This window comes from Xenopus laevis, chromosome 3L (genome assembly GCF_017654675.1).
Source record: "Xenopus laevis strain J_2021 chromosome 3L, Xenopus_laevis_v10.1, whole genome shotgun sequence".
NCBI lineage: Eukaryota > Metazoa > Chordata > Amphibia > Anura > Pipidae > Xenopus > Xenopus laevis.
This window is the reverse complement of record NC_054375.1, coordinates 52,899,404-52,920,428: the sequence shown is the minus strand read 5'-3', so window position 1 is coordinate 52,920,428 and position 21,025 is coordinate 52,899,404. Positions and strand designations below refer to the sequence as shown.

At 35.8% G+C, this 21,025-nt stretch overlaps 1 protein-coding gene across 1 annotated transcript in view; it reads right to left on the bottom strand.

The window, feature by feature from the left end:
- The window catches only part of cfap43.L (cilia and flagella associated protein 43 L homeolog), a 54,558-nt gene that overhangs the window by 16,083 nt on the left and 17,450 nt on the right, over positions 1-21,025 (bottom strand). Inside the window, exons 6-21 of the mRNA XM_041586225.1 lie at positions 19,582-19,735; positions 18,977-19,059; positions 15,538-15,669; positions 14,609-14,725; positions 14,141-14,221; positions 11,845-11,993; positions 9,448-9,551; positions 8,551-8,706; positions 7,003-7,172; positions 5,768-5,923; positions 4,983-5,113; positions 3,803-3,968; positions 2,970-3,062; positions 1,736-1,813; positions 904-1,029; positions 196-300 (exon numbers count right to left, since the gene is read on the bottom strand). Of these exons, the coding sequence (XP_041442159.1) occupies positions 196-300; positions 904-1,029; positions 1,736-1,813; positions 2,970-3,062; positions 3,803-3,968; positions 4,983-5,113; positions 5,768-5,923; positions 7,003-7,172; positions 8,551-8,706; positions 9,448-9,551; positions 11,845-11,993; positions 14,141-14,221; positions 14,609-14,725; positions 15,538-15,669; positions 18,977-19,059; positions 19,582-19,735 (2,001 nt within the window). The remainder of the gene's footprint in view (positions 1-195; positions 301-903; positions 1,030-1,735; positions 1,814-2,969; positions 3,063-3,802; positions 3,969-4,982; positions 5,114-5,767; positions 5,924-7,002; positions 7,173-8,550; positions 8,707-9,447; positions 9,552-11,844; positions 11,994-14,140; positions 14,222-14,608; positions 14,726-15,537; positions 15,670-18,976; positions 19,060-19,581; positions 19,736-21,025) is intronic.

Below are 21,025 nucleotides of genomic sequence, written 5' to 3'. Positions count from 1 at the left end.
CAAACACTGATTAGCCTTGCTCTTTCACATTAAAATTTACATAGTTGTACATAACATGCATGGATAAAAGACAGATGTCCAGTTTTATACTTTTCATTGGTAATTACACTTTCAGTACACATGGCCAAAACTGGTTTGCTCATTGTAGTGTCATTCTGCAAAATCCTATTATCATTATTTCTGAAATATATTCACCGTAACAGAACGTCCCTTTACAGCCATGGAGTCCCAGCATTCCTGCTTTATAACTTCCCGAAGGTATTGTTTGGACAAATTTTCTAACTCAATCTCTTGTCGCACCTTCCAGATACCAAAAGAAAGTGTAGTTAAATTACTGTTGTAAAATATACTATATGCTCATTCCATATTAACAATAGTAACATAAAAAATCTTAAATGAAGTTTGTAATAAGATGACATAACTATTTATAATGCACAAGGTGGTCTTTGCGATACAAGGATATCGTGAAAGGGGTGCTGAGAAAGGGTTATGTAATGCATCTAACAAAATAGTATTTCTAGGTGACATGCCTGCAGTATTCTGTTTATGGGGCCGATTCAAAAGGATTGTCAGCAATTCAGTCTATTATCCAATTTATCAATATTTTCCTAAAAGTCAACAGCACTGAAAACTAACATCAGGTTCAGATTAAGATTCAAATTAGGCCCTAGCATTTTAAGTACTCAAAGGCCCAAACATCTCCCTACAGGTCTAATTAATGTCTATGGCATCTTATAGCAGCCCTCTGGCAGAATGCCTTCCGAATCTGCATCAGAGATACATTGGACTGTAATTCACTATGCTGCAACAAATCATTCCAAAATGGATAATCCAGCATGGATAATATACTGTTAAATAGGAAAACAATGTTTTTTTCTGTGGAATGTAAAACATATTACTTACTCGTGCCACTTCCTTCTCACTGTCTAAATACAGTCTCTCCTGCTCCTCAGTATCCAAGTTAAACTCCTGCTGGTCCAGCTTTTCTATGTCTGGTAATGATTCATTCTCTCGCATCATTGCTTGTATCTGCAGTAATGTTTTACAGTGTCTTAAATGTACATAGTGTTGTTTATTGTGCTAACATATTTAAGGAGCAATATACCTCTTGTTCAACATGAATTCAATAAATAGGGCTTGTTCTGAACATACTTATTGCCTATTGTTTCACGAAAAAGCTTTGGTTTTTGTAATTTCATGTTTGGCTATGGAGAAATAGATCATTAGATTTTCAGTTCAAAGATAAACCCCCACATAAAGAACTTCTGCTTATCTGTAATCCTAACAGTCGCAACACAACAAATGTTTGTGATACTAAGCTCTATAGTTAGTATAGGTATATAGAATTTAATTAAAAGTAGAGAGGGGTGTATGTATGGATGCTGGGTTTTCATTTGGAGGGGTTGAACTTGATGGACTTTGTCTTTTTTCAACCCAATTTAACTATGTAACTATGTAACAAAGGGTGAAGGGAGGAAGCTCATTTTCTTAAATTTGCAGTGTTTTAATTAAAAAAATAGATAGAATGTATTACAACACAAGCTCAGTTTATTTTATGTACGACCCGTGGGCCATCCATGATGTCTAAAAGTTTTCTGCTATATTTACAAATACTAAATTCCAAGACAGTCTATTTTATGTATCCATCTAAAAATACAGCCCTGCAGTGAGGACAGGAGTGCTACAAACACACTTTGTATTTTTACACAGAATAAATAGAATAAATATTACTTACAGTTTTGCGGAGTTTTTTAATGCCAGTTTTAATGACTTCCTTCTCTGCTGCATATTTCTCTGTTTCTTTCTTTTCAGCCTTTAAAGCAAACATTGTGGTTTTTAGACCATTAACAATATTGTTTTAAATAGTTTGCAAGGGAAGCAGTATAAAAAGCTACAGGCATAGAAACTAATGCTTATAGCTCATTCAAATGGGCCCAGCCAAATTATCAGATCATATATAGGGTCCACGCAGATCACACTTGAGAAAGGGTCCTTGCTGACTCAAAACATGTTGTGTATTTTGGAATAAAAGTTTTGCAGCACAGTACTGTGGATGCTTTGTGGCCTCCTTCATACAACGTATATTGATGAATCTTCTGGTCTTTACGGTGTGACCCAATTAAGAAGGTGAGCCCACTTAATAAAAGTTAAGGGAAGCACTGGGAAAATTGCATAGGATTGATCCAAGGACTAATGTGGTGCTTGCCTGATGGAATTTTACAGCCTTTATTGATATCTAAGGTCTAATCAGAAACATAGTAGAGAAGCCATGCTTTTGGTCCCATACATGAACCAATAAGCTGTCAATTCAATAATATCAAAAGCCCGTATCTGGTGGGGGAGACATTAAATATGTCAATGATTGTTTATACCTGTTATTGTGATCAATGGCCCAACAGATTTACCAAGGTCTACAATCAAAATGTTCTTAGTTCTGAACAGATTCTAACATGACATTACAATATTTTTAGGCAATGGTGTGATATGTGTACTCTACACAACTAAGCCAACCTATACCCTCCTCATATTCTCATCAGTTGTCAGGAATTTTTTTTCTCTCTTCTAACTGTGTGTTTAGCTCTCCTCCACTGATGCCCAGCCCTCCTCCATTCTCCCAAACTTCTCAGACTTCTCCTGTATGTACAGCCTGTATGGCTCTAAAACATAGCCCTAGGACTGCTGAAATGGATGAAGAACAGGAAATAAGTACAGAGGAGGCGGAGAACCAATGAAGAAAGGAACTGACTGCTTGAACGTATTTGAGGGAGGCTGTCCTAATATGTAACCCATAAAGGCACTGATAGATGGGGAGCATTATCACCCACTGTAACTTTCCTCTGCCGCAGGTGACAAAGTATCCAAAAATACCTGGTCAACTAAAGAGCAACAGTAGTGTTTAACACATAACCATTGTGTTCATCTATTTGTGCACATATTCTGGAATAAATACAAAGGTTTCTTTGCCTTACCTCTTCCAGCTTCCTCTTAATCCAGGTGACATCATTAGCAGAAGTGTTTGGAAAGCTGTCCTGCTCAGTTACGTCCACACTTAGCTGACTGTACTGATATAGTACAAATATGTTAATAATACAATATCATGTTCAAACTATTTTAAAAAATATAGCACAATCTAGTAGTTTATGGATATAGTTTCAGACCATCTAAATTCTCGGTAACATGAAGGCCCAGTCTGGGCCAAATAAGTACCATTTGTACAACAAAATGCTCCGGTCTGTATATACATCTCAGACACTAACAAGAGATGGTGTTCAGTAGACAGAGGAGTGGCTTTCACTTTTCATTGCATAGTGGCTCCTTATTTCTGTGTGTGTAAATATGTACATTGAATTATATATCAAAGCATCTACTGAGATTTCTTGATTTTTTCCCTTTTTGTGATACACTCTGAAGAAACTGCACATGGGATTATTAAAATCAGCATCACACAGTCAATAGTAATGTATTACAACACAGGAGATTGTAATATCATGATTCCTTAATACATAGTATGTACATGCGTACTTTGCAGCTCCTTCTCTGTATTTTCAGGCTAAGTTTAATAACAGTTAAATCTGGTAAATGCATTCCTTTTGTTAGGAAAATCATAATGAATGGAAATCAATAAGATGTCTACTGGTTTAGGTCATTGCCCTGCTCACTATAACTATGACATAAATGTACGGTGTGTTTAGTTTTGTTTTAGCAAGAATTATTATTATTATCATGTGTTTAGTATTTAGTATTTAGAGCGCCAACATATTACCCAGCGCTGGAATGTAATTTACGGTATATATATTTAAACCTCTTTTCCTTTCCTTTCCACACCCAAGGAATCTGCATCTGCTGTCCATACTGGCATTCTGCTTAAAGCCTGATCTTCTTCCTTCATTGCAGCTTGAAGAGAAAGTGCAAGATCCTTTCCATACTCCCCAGCCAAACCCAGTCTGCTACTGCTCCTTCCGGATGATCTGTGAACAAACAATATATCTGTCTGGCATACTCTAAGACTAATGAAAGGACTGTCCTCTATGGCACAGTAAGATTTGAATCAATAAAATATTGGATATCAATGTGTGTTGCAAGAAACTGACTTCAGTGCTTAATGGTGAGCTCCCACAAAATATAATTAAATAGAGGATAGGGCTTAATATTCATTTATAGTATTGTCACTGTCCCAAAAATATAATTGTGTAGGCTTAATCATGCCTTTGTTATGTAAGTAAAAAGAATCCATATGGAGCTGGACATTTTAAAGGCATAACAACACAATTTTGATATTTCTGCTGGCCACTATTCGGGGGGCAAGCAATTATTAACAAATAACTATATTTTGTGAGATATAGAATTAGGGTCATATCTGAAACCCTACTCTTTACAGCATAATTGTAGTTAATAATATACTGAAATTAACAGGTTGGGAATTAATGCATTAAAGAGCTGCATCTAGCCCCATACCGACTCAACATAAGGCACTGGTCTATGACAGTTTACAGAAGCCCCTTTGGCATTAAGCAGAGTCTCCATATTGCCATTCTTGGCTTATTTCCTTAACACAGAGGAAGAGAAATTCCAATTGTGCCAGTTTTCAATATTTTATTATATAAAAACCACATATGTAAGCGAAAACTCAACTTAACAAATTTCATTTAGAGAGCTAGCAAATGAAGCACCAGAACTAGCACCTGCTGGGGAAGCAGGGAAGGTTAATTTATACTCAATTATCTGAACATTTTTTGAAAAAAAAATGACAAATACACATATCATCCATTTTAAAGTTTACAAGAACCAAAAGTAAATTATCTGCAATTTTTGATTATCTTCCCAAAGGCAGGTGGCTTACTTACAAAGAGTTTGATGGTTGAGCACAGTAATTACGGTACACCATTGTCAGTGAATGTTACAAGTAAAAGTAATATTAAAAATTATATTATGCAGTTATAGTACAGGTATCACTTAATATTTGTTGCATTATTTCTACTCACTTCCATTGTAGGCACACAAGGGCTCCATCACAAGTTCCTGTAGTGACAATACTTTGACCATCCAAGGAAAATGCTAACGAGTTGATACCGCCATTGTGGTAGGAATGACACTGTAATTGTGCCATAGTTTCCTGGAAAAAGAAGCAAAGTAGTTAGTTTCATTAAAAAAAAATAACGTATTTGCACAAAGCTATATTAATGTTTGATAAATGCTATCTTTAAATAGGCACATCTTGGCACCAATGTCACAGACCTGTCTGAAACATCTCTATAGTACAATTGGCTGTTCTATGTTCCTGTCTAACCAAGCAACAAATAAAAGATAATTACAAGAATTCATCGTGGGAAAAAACAATGCATCTTATTTTACAGTCAGAGTTTATGAGCCTAATGGATATATACATAGTAGGTCCCTGAATTATTTACATTTTAGACTAAAAATTTGAAAAAATAAATTGATGATGAACTTCCTTCTTTACCCTTCCCTGCCTTTTTTTTTTAGCTGAAAGAGAGGGAGAGAGAGAGAGATAGAGAGTGATTATACATCTTAAGTGAAGCAGACTTATATTATTATGGGTAATTCCGTATAGGCTTGGATGAATTAAACTGTACAAAAAATGTTTTACTAACGATAATATTTAAAATAAATACCACAACTACCTAAGAAGGCCTCTTAAAAAATTAGGTTCACCAGACTAAATTCTGACAATAGACTTCTATACTGTTTGATTTTTAATACTGTAGATCATTGCAAAGAAGTAATTAAAAAATGTAAATACACTTACCATATTCAGTAAGTCCTTCACATACACAATTCCATCTCTCCCAGATACTGCCATCCACTTGAGATGAGGAGACAAGCAAAGAACTCCAGGCCCAAGTTGGCTTCCCCGCACCACCTTCTCTGCAACAAGTGCAGTTACAGGACTTCCAGATATATCCTGAGGAAAAGCAAAGGTACAGTTTAATAAACATACCATACAATCACAAAAGTCTACACTAATGTATTTTCAGGCACAGGATAGCACTAGTTGTTAGCCCTAGATTGGCATGCCAATGCAGCCACATGAAAAGCTTACAGGCATAAGTGGCTTAGTCATAAAACAACAAGAAAAGTATTTTTGCAATGCTATAGTCAAGTGTAAAATTTTAAATACATTTAAAATTAAAATAAGAGATAATATAAAGTAAACCAGTGCTATATTTACTGCAATTTACATTACATACATATCTTTTCTTTACATTTACATTGCAGAAAAACTGCATATATTTTGATTTCAATGGTCTATGCCAAATCTTATCTGTTGATTTCAATGGTCTATGCCAAATCTAGAGTGGTGAAAATGTGAGTGCTATTTTTTTGGTATTTTGGCATACACATTTTTTGTAAATTACATTATACAAAAGAAGAGGAAGCTTGGTGTAAAAGTTTTGACAGACACTGGCTTTTGTTGTGACCTAAAGTACTACTCTGCCTCAAGTGATGCTACAGTAAACTCTTCTATCTGAGCAGTATCACAAAATGTTTGAACAGTAGAGGAGCCAGGTCAGTTTTTATGCACTGACCAAATGCTTTGAGAAACAAATACTTGCCTTATACAGTGCAATTATGTTTACTACCAATCATTTGTTTAATGCCAGAACTAGAGTATTTGCTTAAACCCCAACTTTGCCTGGTGCTTTCAACCTAAATAACCAAAAAAGTTTTCATGTAACTGAATTACTGTTTATATTACTGTTCATGTAACTGAACGATGCTGTTTACATAAAATTATGTTTTAAATGTTTAATTGCACTGGTCTTATCAGCTCTGCTTTTTTCTGCCAGCTTTTATTTGCTGCTTAAACAAAGTCTCACCCAACACTGGGCGATACTCTTTGGTACCCAACTGTTTTGCCATCAGAATGTATCAGCTACTAAAGTCTACATAAAGGTCATACTGCAGTAGAGCATGCTCAGTAAAAGTTTGTCTCCTTGATATTACAGCTTTTACATTAACGCAGTAATGCATCTACTGTACCTTGTGGATCACGTATTTTAAAAGGATTGTTTCATTGCTGCTGTATCCAAACACAGAGCTGGAATTGTAACCCATAACTGCAGAAAACAGAGGCTGATCCACATCATAAGAAATCTTCTGAATCATCGTATCCTTAAACATTCCTCTCTCGTCAATATATTCAGATGGACCTATGAGGAAGCAGTTCATTAATAACTGGCTTCTGGAATTATTTTGTCTAAATTAAAGAACAAAAATCATTTCTTAAAGGGGAACTCCACAAAAACATAACAAGATTTTTGAAAAGTAAACATAATTTCAAGCAACTTTGCAATATACATCAGTTAAAAAATATGATATAATTTCATGATTTTTAATATTTTCTGACAGTTCCTAAGCCTAGCCTCCTGCTGATCATTCTGACTACTTTGCTGAGCTGGCTGACTACTGTTACTTTGTATCAGCAGCCAGCAGTCCTTAGACAGCATCCTCCAAACCCCACAATTCCCTGCACACATGATTTGAATAAAGAATGGAAAATCATAGTGCAGTGAATTGTGGGTTATGTAGTTCCTACATGCTGTCTGTAAGCTGTGGAGAAGTTGTTACAGTTTGTAACATCAGTGTTTTAGTCCCCTGCCAGGATTTCAAATGATGCAGAAAGAGAAGAACTGTTAACTAGCTGGATTTCAGCATAGAAAATGGCATTTATTCATACTTTTTGAAGAAACAGGTAACTGTGATGGGTATATTAGGGGTTTCTGTGTTAAGTGGGTCTCTTTACCAAATTTTGGTTTGGAAGCTGGAGTTCCCCTTTAAAATTAGATCCTTATAGGTTTTAACATAGTTAGATGCTCAAGTTTTAACAACACTCATTCAATAGATAGTTAATGGATCCTGAATGATGTAAAATATTTTATGGGAAAAGGGTTCAAAAACAGGCATTTGTTCAATATAAGCTGATTTACTATTGCAACCGTAAGTGCAAGGCACAAAAATGTTCACAAAATTAAGCAGCATTGGCTCATGGTCCTAGCAACTTCCTGACAATGTCCACAACCGTGCCTAGCTTGCTCTATGGATGCATTGATGCAAGTGAACCTTACCTCCAGCTTGGATTGTGGTGGAGGTTGTTCTGTGTTTGCACTTTCATGTTGTGCAAATAGCCACTACAGCACCAAGCAAATCAGATGCTAATGCTGTTATTAATACTGCCTGCATTGGTGTGACTGAAGTGGCACCAAACCCATAATGTTTGCCAAAACTGTGGGAATTCCATCTGTGTGGGAAGCATGTGAGAAGCTCATGCATCATTGCTGACCCTTAACTACTAACATCAACATTTTACTGTGCACTATAACATTTACCAATATGATAGCCTATGCGAAATGTGAAGCATTATGACTGATTCACATTAATATTATTCAGTTGGCCACAGTAGAAGTTGGACCCTAAGAATCAAAGATTGCAGTTGCAACTGCTATGCTACATAACAAATAACAGCTGTTGTTCTTTAATAATTTATCACAGGGCTAAATAAAATGCAATGGAAAGGCTAAATTTGATTACTTGATAACATTTGAAGTGGTAATGAAAACATCTCCAATTGTGTTCCTCCTTTCTCTTCTTTCCTTTCATCCACAGGACAAACAAGTGCCATAACTTTTGTTTGCTGTGTATCCGCAGAACTCAGTGATGACAAGGTGAGAATCTCTCCGCAAACCACTGGATGAGAAATCAGGGTGCATTTTATTATATGTTATTCTCAAAGTGTTAATTTAAAGCAAGCACATTTGCATTTATACATCTCTGAGGGGCCTGCCAAACCATTACCAACCCTTAGGCAATCTCAACTGATAGCTGGTATTTTGATACCTATGGAGAGTAATGTAGCATAAATAAATATGTTTATATATTAAAATCCTTTTATAGAACCAAACATTTAAAATAAATTACATTAGTATTATACAATATTATACAATGTATTAAAGGGGTGGTTAACTTTTAAATATAATAAAGATTGGTAAGTTTTCATTTGGTATTTTTTAAAAAGCTTTTGAATTTTCATCCTTTTCTTTTTTTTTTCAGCTTGCGATTTAATATTATCTGGTTTTGGTTCAATGACATAGCAACCTAAACCACAAGGCTACAATTTTATTGTTATTTATTTATTTTTTATTGCTTAATTTTCTATTCAAACCTTGTGTAATTTATCCACTTTGTAATTCAGATTACTGACAGGTTGTAAGGGAAAACTGGACCCTAACAACCAGATAGTCGCTAAACAGAAAAGCTGCTAAACAAAAAGTTCTCCGTACTCAGAAACAGAAAAAAAATACTGCAAATTGTCCTAGCATCATAATAAAAGTGACTTTTAATGTGAGCTTTCACTTTAATAAACTGCAACACGAACAGTAATTCATTTGAATAAACACAAACACTCTGAATAAATGTAAGCAAAGTTACCTATGTATCCAAGAACCTGAAATGAATATGAAGGTCTAGCATCCAAAATAAAAATGTGCCTGTCAGCTGCTCCAGTGAGAAGAAAATTGCCCCTTGGATCAAAACTAGAAGACAAAATGGCGTCATTGTGACAAAATACATTTTTGTTTTTGTAAGTGAGTTAATTTAGACAGGCAGACAGACAGACAGACAGACATATAGGCAGATAGATACAAGCCCATGTGAAACATGCTCAGTCCCAATGTTTTTGTATTCATCTTACAGTGTTCCTACTGTTTTGGAAATGTAGATGTACATGAAGCATGAAAGCACTTTTTGGGCTTTACCACCCCCCCCCCCCCATCAATCTCAGTTATCTGAAAGAGACTTCAATAACCACAATACTAAGGGGACTGAGTGAAGTTAGATGAAGAGAAAATCCACACTTTAGTAAATGTGCCCCAAAGTTGAAATACCAATTTCAATTACATATAACTTTAAAACCACTGAAAATTATTAATGACAAATATCGGAAAATTACTTAAATTAGAATCTTTTGCCCAAAATGTCTTTTCTGTGTTTAAAACTGGTTAAAGAATAAGCTAAAAAACTTTATTGCATGTGGCAATCAATAGGTTATATGAATACTGGTTTCTGAGATAGAAGCTGTCTCTTCTGGCAACTGAGAATCCCACTGTTTGGAAAAAATATATTTAAAGGGGAAGGAAACCTAGTTGGCGCAAAAACCCTCCCCCCCTCCCGTGTGTTGCCCACCCTCCCTCCTCCCCCCTGGCCTACCTGGCCCGCTGGGCAAATGCCCCTAACTTGTTACTTACCCTTCTGCGCAGATCCAGTCCAGGGAGTTCACAGACGACATCTTCTTCCTCGCGATCTTCTTCCTGCGTTGAACGGCGTTTTGCCGCATGTGCAGTAGGAGCATTTCTCCGGTACGGATCTACTGCGCATGCACCAAAAGTCACAAAGGCATGCGCCGTTCAACGCAGGAAGAAGATCGCGTGGAAGAAGATGTCGTCTGTGAACTCCCTGGACTGGACCTGCGCAAAAGGGTAAGTAACAAGTTAGGGGCATTTGCCCAGCGGGACGGTAGGCCAGGGGGGAGGAGGGAGGGTGGGCAACACACGGGAGGGGGGGAGGGTTTTTGCGCCAACTAGGTTTTCTTCCCCTTTAAGGCTAATTGCATACTGGGAGTTTAGCAGCATTTTGTTGCCCCATCCATTTATCTTCTTAAGGGAAGATGACGAAAACACTGCAACTCTCTCCACCCCCTTTGAAAGTGAAAGGAGAAGCCGGCAACCACACCTTGATGGCTTAGTGACAAGCACATATTTTGTATAGTGTGCTGTTTCCCATTTACTTAAAATGGGGGGAAAGATTTATAGGAGTATATTTATCAAAGAGTGAAGTTAATAGTGAAGTTCCGCCACTAGAGTGAAATTCCGCCACTCTCCATTCATTTCTATGGGATTTTTAAAGGCGTATTTATCAAAGGGTGAACTTTCACTTTCACCCATTGATAAATACGCCTTTCAAAATCCCATAGAAATGAATTGAGAGCTGCGGAATTTCACTTCAGTGGCGGAACTTAACTCTTTGATAAATTTACCCCATAGTGTGTTGTCTCCTTATTTCTGACCAATAATCAGTTGCTGGGGTGACAAAACATTGTAAACTATTGCTAGGGATGCATCCAGGATTCGGTTCGGAATTTTTCAGCAGGATTCGGATTCGCCCGAATCCTTGTGCCTGACCGAACTGAATCCAAATTTACATATGCAAATTATGGGCAGGGCGGGATTTGACATGACTTTTCGTCACAAAACAAGGAAGTAAACCAATTTTTCCACTTTTTCCTTCCCCGCCCCTAATTTGCATATCCAATTTAGGATTCGTATTCAGTTCGGTATTCGGCCGAATCTTCCACAAAGGATTTAGGGATTCGGCCGAATCTAAAATAGTGTATTCGGTGCATCCCTAGCTATTACATTATTATAAATATTATTATAAATATGCTGATTATGTTTCTTAGTTGGGAATACTGTATGTTATGTGAACATATACAGAAAAGTAAAGGTAATATAGATAATACAATCCTACATAAAATAGGCTATATTTCCTCTTTTAAGGGATATTCATAAGGCTGATATACTGCAAGCAATTTTTGAAGTAATATCAGATACTTTGATTAAAAAAAAAGTTTACATTCAAATAAACCTTCAGTTAAAGAGATGCAATTTAAGACAATTTGCAGTTGGTATTCATTTCATATATTTGTGGTCTTTGGACTAGACCATCTATATATATTTTGTACAATATCAGGGTTTTGATTTAGTAAAATCTTGCCAAAGCTGTACCACTCCCCAAATAAGATATTGGAACTTGTACACCACTAGGACTTACTGCATGTGTTGCACAGGAACACAATAAAGTCTTGTTCTCTGAACAATTCGTGGAGCTTCTGTTTTGACAGCATCAATAAAATAGATATGCCCAGTGCTGCTACCTACAGCTGCATAGTTAGATGAGGGGCAGCATGCCATGGCAGTGGCCTTAAGGGAAAAAAACATTAAAAATACGTTTCAATTGCAGAAACCTAGCAATAAATACACAAATTTTATCAATGTTAACAATAGCTTAGATACCACCCCATCAAAAGTCCAAGCCACACAGACATTTATATTAGCTAAAGATGCAATTTTTTGCTCTGTCTTAAATCTGAACGTTGATTAAGGTTTCAGTTTGGTTTGGTATTCGCTCAAATCTGTTATGGAGGATTTAGTATTTGACTGAATCAAAAAATTATGGATTTTTTTTTTTAATTGAAAAAAACTGTCTTAATACAGAATTGTTCATTTCATTACATATTTTTCACAAGTTTATTCAACCATGAGAACAAAAAGCAGGTGCTTGAGAAGACCCATAGAGCGGACCAACCACACAGTAAAATAAGTAAGATTCAAAAATTTGTTAAGTGGAATAGAACTGGTTATGATTATATATTTTTAACTACGGCGTTAGACAAAAATTCAAGATTAAGGGGGGGGGTTTACTAGAACTCGAATTTATCTAATATTTTTACCCATTGACTTCCCAACCCGTTGACTTCTACATGAACTCGACATGTTTTAGCTGGAGTATTTTCGGACTCAGATTGTTTAGCAGCTTTGGGGTATAATAATTCTATAAAAATTCGGGTTTTTCTTTTTTCCTCTAAAATTTGAGTTTCCCCCTTTAAAAATTCGACCAGAAAAAAAATGAGGTTTAATAAATAGGCCCCTAAGGGGCCTATTAATCAAGGGTCAAATTTCTGATTTGAAAAAACTTCGAAATTCGATTTCAAAAAGACCAACCGAAATGAAGTCAAAGTATTTTTTAGGTTGAATAGGACAGTTTTAGATCTAATAGGTCCATATTCGCCGAATTCGAATCGTTCAAATCTAATTAATAGCACAATCGATCGAATTTGATTCAAAGTTTTTCCCAAAAAAACTTTGATTTTTCAAAGTCCACCAATTGACTCCAAATAGGTTCTAGGAGGTCCCCCATAGGCTAAAACAGCAATTTGGTAGGTTTTAGATGGCAATTGGTTGAAGTCGAATTTTTAATGGGACAGTACATGACAAATTTCTATATTCTAATTTTTTTCAAATTCAAATCGAATTAGGACTATTCCCTAGTCGAAGTACACAAAAAATAGCTCGAAAATTCACCTCGACCTTTGATAAATCTGCCCCTAAGTGTTCACACTGACATACAGAGACTGATTAGGAAATATATGTGTAAAATTTAGAAGCATGGATTTGCAACTCCTAAAAAAATCAAATTAAAGCTTTGATGGGCCTATTTAATTATTTTTGAGGCCTAATCCAAGCCTCCTATGACAAGTAGAAACCTATTCATAATATGGATCACTGCAGTAACAGTTTCCTTTCCATTAAAAGCAATGTATAGTGTTATGTTATAACAGTGCTTTATTAGCAGAGTCATGCAGGCATAACACAACAGTAAGCTTTCACTTTTAAGATACCAGGAAGTATGCACAGTATGTCTGAGCACAGTGACATCTACAGGCCATTTGTATAAACACCAGATATAGCACCAAAAGTAACACTGAACTAAGGTGTTTACACAATGACCCAGGATCATGGCTATTTGTGGTGCTTTGCATTTCTTTATGAGCCATCATCTTAATCTTTTAGTGGTTGCTAGTGATGGAGGAATTTCTCCCGCAAAATTTGCGAAACGGCAAAAAATTTGTGAAAATCGTGAAATAGGAAAGGTCACAAAAAAATTTGTGAATTTCGAACGTTTTCACGAAAAAATAGTGAAATTCGAATGTTTTCACGAAAAAATAGTGAACTTCAAACGTTTTCACAAAAAAATTGTGAAATTCAAACGGTTTCACAAAACATTTGTGAAATTTGAAGGTTTTCACAAAAAAATTGTGAAAATCGGAAAATGACGCAGACGAATTTTAACCGGCGAATTTTCGAGAATTTATTAGCCGACGGTGAAACGCGGAAATTCGCCACAAATTTGTGCCAGCCGAATTTATTTGCCCATCACTAGTGGTTGCCCATACAGTAGTGTAAAGTGAGAACTAGTGTACTAATCCTTTAGATGTATTTATATTAGTGTTTCTTTGGAAGTTATGAGAAAAAAATGTTCCCCCCTAAAAGAATTACATTATAAATACCTGTATATTAAGGTTGAGAGAGCTTACGCTTTTTCCATCCTCCACTGACCATAACTGCACATGTCCTGATATGTCTGTGCCCTATAGAAAAACATACAAAGTAACAATCACTTTCTTGGAGTCCAATTACTTTACAGAAACTGCATATATCTATATTTAGTGACATTCCGCAAAAGCAGATACTTTATCCTGAGTCAAGTTTTGTGAGTTTGTTGTTTACAGTACGACTTCTAACACATCTTATTCAATTCAAAGTACAGTATACAGTACACAAGGGAAAAAGTGCTATACATCTAAAGTACTATACATATATTATTATTATTATTGATTGTTTTAATTACATTATAAATATTATTTTCAGATTTATTCCCTGTGAGCATTTGTCAGTAGGAGAGGCCATGACCCTCACATTTCTGTCTGAGTAATGACACAGTCATATTCAAAGAGAACAAAGTGTAAATCGCATACTAAGCAGTATTTGTTGCCAAAGGTCAAGAAATCAGCAGCAAGCAAGTCTCGACTGTACACATTTAATAGTTTATATGTTTCTTCAGGATTTCTTTGATTGTAGAGATATAAGGATCCCTAAAAAAGAAAGGAAAAAACAAAATTGCAAATTACAATCAAAAATATTTTTTGGACCAATTGTAAATAATTGGCAATATTCAGAAACTTACAAGCACACCAAGATAAAAAAGTGTATATACTCTTTTTACGGAATATGAAATATACTATCTCACTTAGGGGCAGATTTTTCAAAATGTAACATTAGAGCTTACGACAGAAAAACTCACGCAATGTCTATTTATTCCTATGGAATTCTTAGAAGTCTATTTAATAACATGTGAAAGTTCACCATTTGATAAATACACTTCTAAAAATCCCAAAGTAATGAAAAGAAAGTGAGTTTTTCTGTGGTGAGCTCTAATCTCACATTTTGATAAAACTGCCCTTAGAGTATAAAACTGCAATAAAGCACTATAGCAACGTAGGGCTATTCAAGGAAACATTCGTTTTTATAACAGTTTTTTTGTCTGTTGCTAGCACTATATTGACAAACTATAGGACTAACATGTGCCTGCCATTTTTTTCTTTAATTTAACGTTATTACAGCAGATTTCTAATCAACAGATATATTATGTGCAGATCATTATATTGTGTTTCATTAAATATAAACTTCATCAATAATAATGGCTTAAGTACCGGCTCAAGACCCAGATAAAGAAATTTAAACCCCCTATTTTATGGTGTTTACAAACCTTTGAACTCTAATACTACCGGTTCCTTAAACTCATCCCCTCCAACAGGGTTCTGTGTACTGGCCTGTTCACAATGAAATTTGCTTCAGTTCGTTAGTAAATCATCTCATATTTGTGCCCTAAATTTTGAGCTCCTACCTTACTGGTTGTAATGGAGAGCGTCTTGTAACTGGGAGAGAAACTGATGCTGTCGATTGGTTCCTGCGCATTCCAGCTGTCTTCAAGTTTTACTTCTGAACCTTTTATTGTAAATAAATGCAACACGCCATCCTAGAATATGAAACACCAGCAACAAATAGGTCACAGACTCACAGTGGAGGGAGCAACTACTACAGAGCCCATAGCCCATACAAATGCATGGGGACCAAGGAAACCATTGTATACCCCAGAAACAGATGTATTTTTAAATTTAAATCTACAACCACTATTGAACACAATAGTGCAGTAGACAAAAGAAGACATTGGCTTTGATCAGTCTACTTCATACAGGTAGAATAATGAAAGCAAATATTTGGCTGCAAAATATATATATATATATATATATATATATATATATATATATATATATATATATATATACATATATATATAGTTAGTCAATAGAGGAGTGAGGAGTCGGCACTCACGTCATAAAGTTCACAAATGCCTGGGTGCAGTGTCCAAAATAAGATTCAATATTGTACAATTCAGGTCCGCACTCTCAGGACTTATTATCAGGAAAAATTAAGAAACTTTTTATTCACATAGGAGACATAGGGGCACATTTACGAAGGGTCGAATATCGAGGGTTAACCCTCGAAATAAAATCCTTACCGCAAATACTTCAAGTGAACGATCAAAGGATTTTAATCCATTGATTGAAGGATTTTCCTTCGATCAGAAAAAGCTTAGAAAACTTATGGGGAAGGTCCCCATAGGCTAATATTGTAGCTCGGTAGGTTTAAAGTGGCGAAGTAGGTAGTCAAAGTTTTTTTAAAGAGACAGTACTTCGACTATCGAATGGTTGAATAGTCGAACGATTTTTAGTTCGAATCATTCTAATGGAATTCGTAGTCGAAGGTCGTAGTAGCCTATTCGATGGTCGAAGTACCCAAAATAATACTTCGAAATTCGAAGTTTTTTAACTTCGAATCCTTCACTCGAGCTAAGTAAATGTGCCCCTTAGTCTCCTATGGGAATAAAAAGTTTCTTAAAGAATTGCTCTCTTATTCAAACAAAACACAGGACAACTTTGTCCGCACATGGTCGACATGGATCGTATTTAGAGAATCCCCTGAATATACTGCTATGCTTGTCAGTTGAATGTGTAATCTGTTTCTCTGTCCCTCTCTCTGTATGCCCAGGACAGCACAGGGTGACCTTGAGATAATTCATAGGATGTTACATGTTCGGGTTTAGCATACCCCCTCGTTTGCTGAGAGGGAAACCAATGGTATTGTATTGGAACTGTGTCCCCCCCCCTCCCCTTGTTATTGATGCATAGCGTGCATACATACCTCTACTTAAAGGAATATGGTTAAAACTTTCTGTACTCATTACTATGGAAATTGTATAAGTGATTATGGCTACACTTAGATTTTTACCTTGCAAAATGTGATAATGCATGATTGATACACTCAAGTTATGTATGCATGTAACTCTTACATACCAATCTTGATGTTCTTTGTGTGTACTTTGTATTTCAAAAACGGAAAATAAAGAATATATATATAAAAAAAGTTTCTTAAATTTTCCTAAGCCCTGAGAGTGCGGACCTGATTTGTACAATATATATATATATATATATATATATATATATATATATATATATATATATATATATATATATATAATATATATATATATATATATATATATATATATGTAGAAAGGCTGTGGCACACACTTGGATCCAAATAAAATAAGTTTTTATTTTTGATAAATCCCAGTGTTGCGTCAGCTTTCTGTATGGTTATATATATATATATATATATATATATATATATACCCACGCAAGTTTATTTCTATACCCACACACGTTTATTATATCTATACAATTCATTATCTTACTGACGACAATGATGCTTGTATCTGAGAGCCCTTAATTTTGTTTCTGCTTTATCAGACTGGTGTTGGGAAACTACAGATCAACATGCCCAGTTCAACCTTGAGCAGCAGCATGTTATATGGGACGCAATATTGTGAGCAGTGAGTCACTGCACAATAAATTCACGATATAGTGAACAAAACAAGTGCATGTCAAGGTTGTTATGTGCAATGTTCTCAAAGGTAACAAACAGAAAACAAGTTCACAGGGGTAGGAGAAAAACATTACTACTGAGCAGCCCTATCTCTGCCACATCTCTGGACTGTTATTTGTTTGCTTGACTTTTGCCTGCAACAGTATAATGAAAACAACATTCTTTGGATGATTTGAATGCATGGGTTTCCCAAGCACTTCCCACAGTATGATTATAATTAAGTATGAAAGTCATGCCAGACTGTCATGCAACGCAAAAGAAAAGGACAACTATTCTGAGAAATTCTATTTAGAGTGAAGCATATGTGATTGTCAGATTCATTAGCTCCCTATCCAAAGCTGACAGGTGACTGTGTTCTTTTATCTGTGCAATGAACTGTGGCCACTCACAAAAGAAAGGTTACATTTAAAAAGTTGTAGATAGATCTAAATTTAGCACTTTATAAAGAGTGGGGCGGCAGGACCATTACTGTGGCCAGTCCTTCTACAGAATGTAGAATCATATATTTATGATTAAGTTATGATTATGTTATGACCTATGTCCCTATTATTTACATTTTTCACTGATTCATAAAGACTGTTTTTCATTAATAACTATTTAAAGGGGATGTCCGCTCAAATTTTTTTTTTGCATGATAAAAGATGTAAGTTGAAGCAACTTTACAAAAACATTTATATAAAAATGCAATGGCTTTAAAGAAGTTCTATGTAATCATTATTGAAAGTAGGGGCGTTTTTACAAATAGGCACACGAGGGCTTGTGTCTAGGGCAGCTGCTTTAAAGGGATGCCCATATGGTATATAAAATTAATAAAGAAAAAACCCTCTTCCCCTGCTGCTGGATACTTTCCCTCGAAATCCGGCGGCAGATGTACCCGGTGCTGAAGGAGAGGAAGTGACATCATGTCGTGATGTCACATCAGCTGATGTCACAGCACATGTACCACCAGGTGTGAAGAGGTTTCAAAAGAGGAGCAAAATGCAGCGTTGATTAAAAGTAGTTCTAGCATTTGGTTATGACTGCAAGATCTGAGAACTGACTTCTGCTACATCCAGATGTGGATTTAGAAATAGAGAACAGAAAAGAATAAACAAATACTGATTTCACTTGAAACTGTAAATACCAATAATATTGGTAATTTGGGAGACAATCTCTATTAAATATGGCCATGTATCTTTTTCATTAATAGAGGCCAGGGGTCTCTGAACGGTGCAAAGCTGGAGATGGAGCTGATCAAATTAAAACCTGTGAGTATAAATTGCTTGATAAAGCCTATCACTGATTAGATTGATTCATGGAATGTAAATTGTGGTATTATCTACAGAATATTAACTTACATTCCCAGCTACATAGAGTCCTTCTTTGTGAAACGCCATTGTCTTTATGTTTCCCTCTAGAAGAGTAGTCCGAGACAAATGATCTGAAAAAAAAACTTGATACATTTGACCAGAGAAAAGAGATGCTTAAGAATAATGGATTAAATATATGGCAAAACAACATAATAAACCCCTTTGTCCTTCTATAATACTCAGTTTGATGGTATAATTCAAACAGAACCTTCTTTACAGGTCAGGAAACAAAGTAACTACATGACAAACCACTATTGTTAAGACATAAACTTGGGTGTAGCAATGTAATAAAGCTTAGTGAAGGTGAATAGAGTGAAGGATATAAAATCCATTACACAACTCTTTACATGACTTGACTTGACTGCATCCATATTGTTTTTCTCAGCCCTATTCAGGTCAAATACATATAGATACAAATATTGAGGCAGTAAAAAATGAATAAGGATGCTAAATAGTGTGGGTTTCATCCTTATTTAAGCAAAAATTAATTTTTACTAACTTAATCAATTATATATAATGTCTACATAGTTATATATATATATATATATATATATATATATATATATATATATATATATATATAGTTTTATTACCTGCGCTTTGGTCTTTTTGGGCCAGTATAGTGACTTTCTGTGTCTCAGCGCTGATGGATAGTATCTGTCCTCCCGCACAACCCACATACAAATCAGAGGTGGCATTCCAGCAATGGAAACTTGGCTGGACAGAGTGTTTTCTTTGTTCTTTAGGCTAAAAATCCATAAGACAATTGGTGGACAATTTTTTTTATAACCAACATGCTGACTTAAACATACAGTACCCATCATTTCATGTATGTATGGGACTATTTGGGAACTGCTTGTTTAAAGAAAATAAAAATTTTATTTGTGTATAAACACGGTATTTATTATTATTATTATTATTATTAACATGTATTTATATAGCGGCAACATATTTCGTAGTGCTGTAGACTAAATGTGTTTATACAACTAAGTCACATTAATTACATACATAGAACAAACAGTTACATACATCACAACCAATACTGGTACAAAAGGTGAGGAAGGCCCTGTGCAAAAAGAGCTTACAATCTAAAGGGAATAAGACACAAGGTGTGGGAGTGGGCAAGATCAGAATTAAATGGGTGAGAGATGTAGTACTGTATGTGGTATTGCATTTGGTAGTTAAGCAGAGTGAGGGTAGGCTTCTGACTAGTTTTAAGAGATCTTTTGAAAGCAGAAAGGTTGGGAGAAAGTTGGACAGACCATGGGAGAGAATTCCAGACGAGGGGTGCAGCCCTTGCAAAGTCTTGAACGAGCATGTGAGAAGAGAATGAGAGAAGAATTGAGTATTAGGTCAGTAGAGGAGCGTAGTAAGTGGTTGGGTGAGTATAAATAGATGAGTTCAAAGATGTGGGTGGGGCAGAGTTATGAATTATAAATGTCAGGGTCATTAATTTGAATTTTATTCTGAAAGGTAGTGGAAGCCAGTGTAGGGATTGGCAGAGTGGCATGGCAGAGGAGGAGCGGTTGATGAGGTTTATGAGCCTAACGTCAGTGTTCATTATGGATTGAAGAGGTGACAGTCTCTGGCGGTCGAAGGCCAATTAAAAGAGAGTTACAGTAGTCTAGACGTGATATAACGAGAGAGTGAATAAGAATTTTGGCAGCATCTTGGGTGATAAATTGTCGCATTTTGGATATCTTACTTAGATAGAAGTGACATGATTTAATAAGTGACTGGATATGAGGAGTGAAGGACAGGGCAGAACCTAGGATAACCCCAAGGCACCGGGCCTGGGGAGATGGGGTGATAGTGGAATTGTTAGCTATGATGGAAACTTCCAGGATGTTACTGGTGTTAGTTGAGGAAAGAGAACCATTTCAGTTTTAGAGAGGTTTATTTAAGGTAGCGTTGCGACATCCAAGTAGAGATGGTGGACAGGCAGGAGGAGACCCGAGTTAGGAGTTCTGGGTTGAGATCAGGAGAGGAGAGATATCCTGAGTAGCTGAGTATCGTCAAAATAGAGGTGGTATTGGA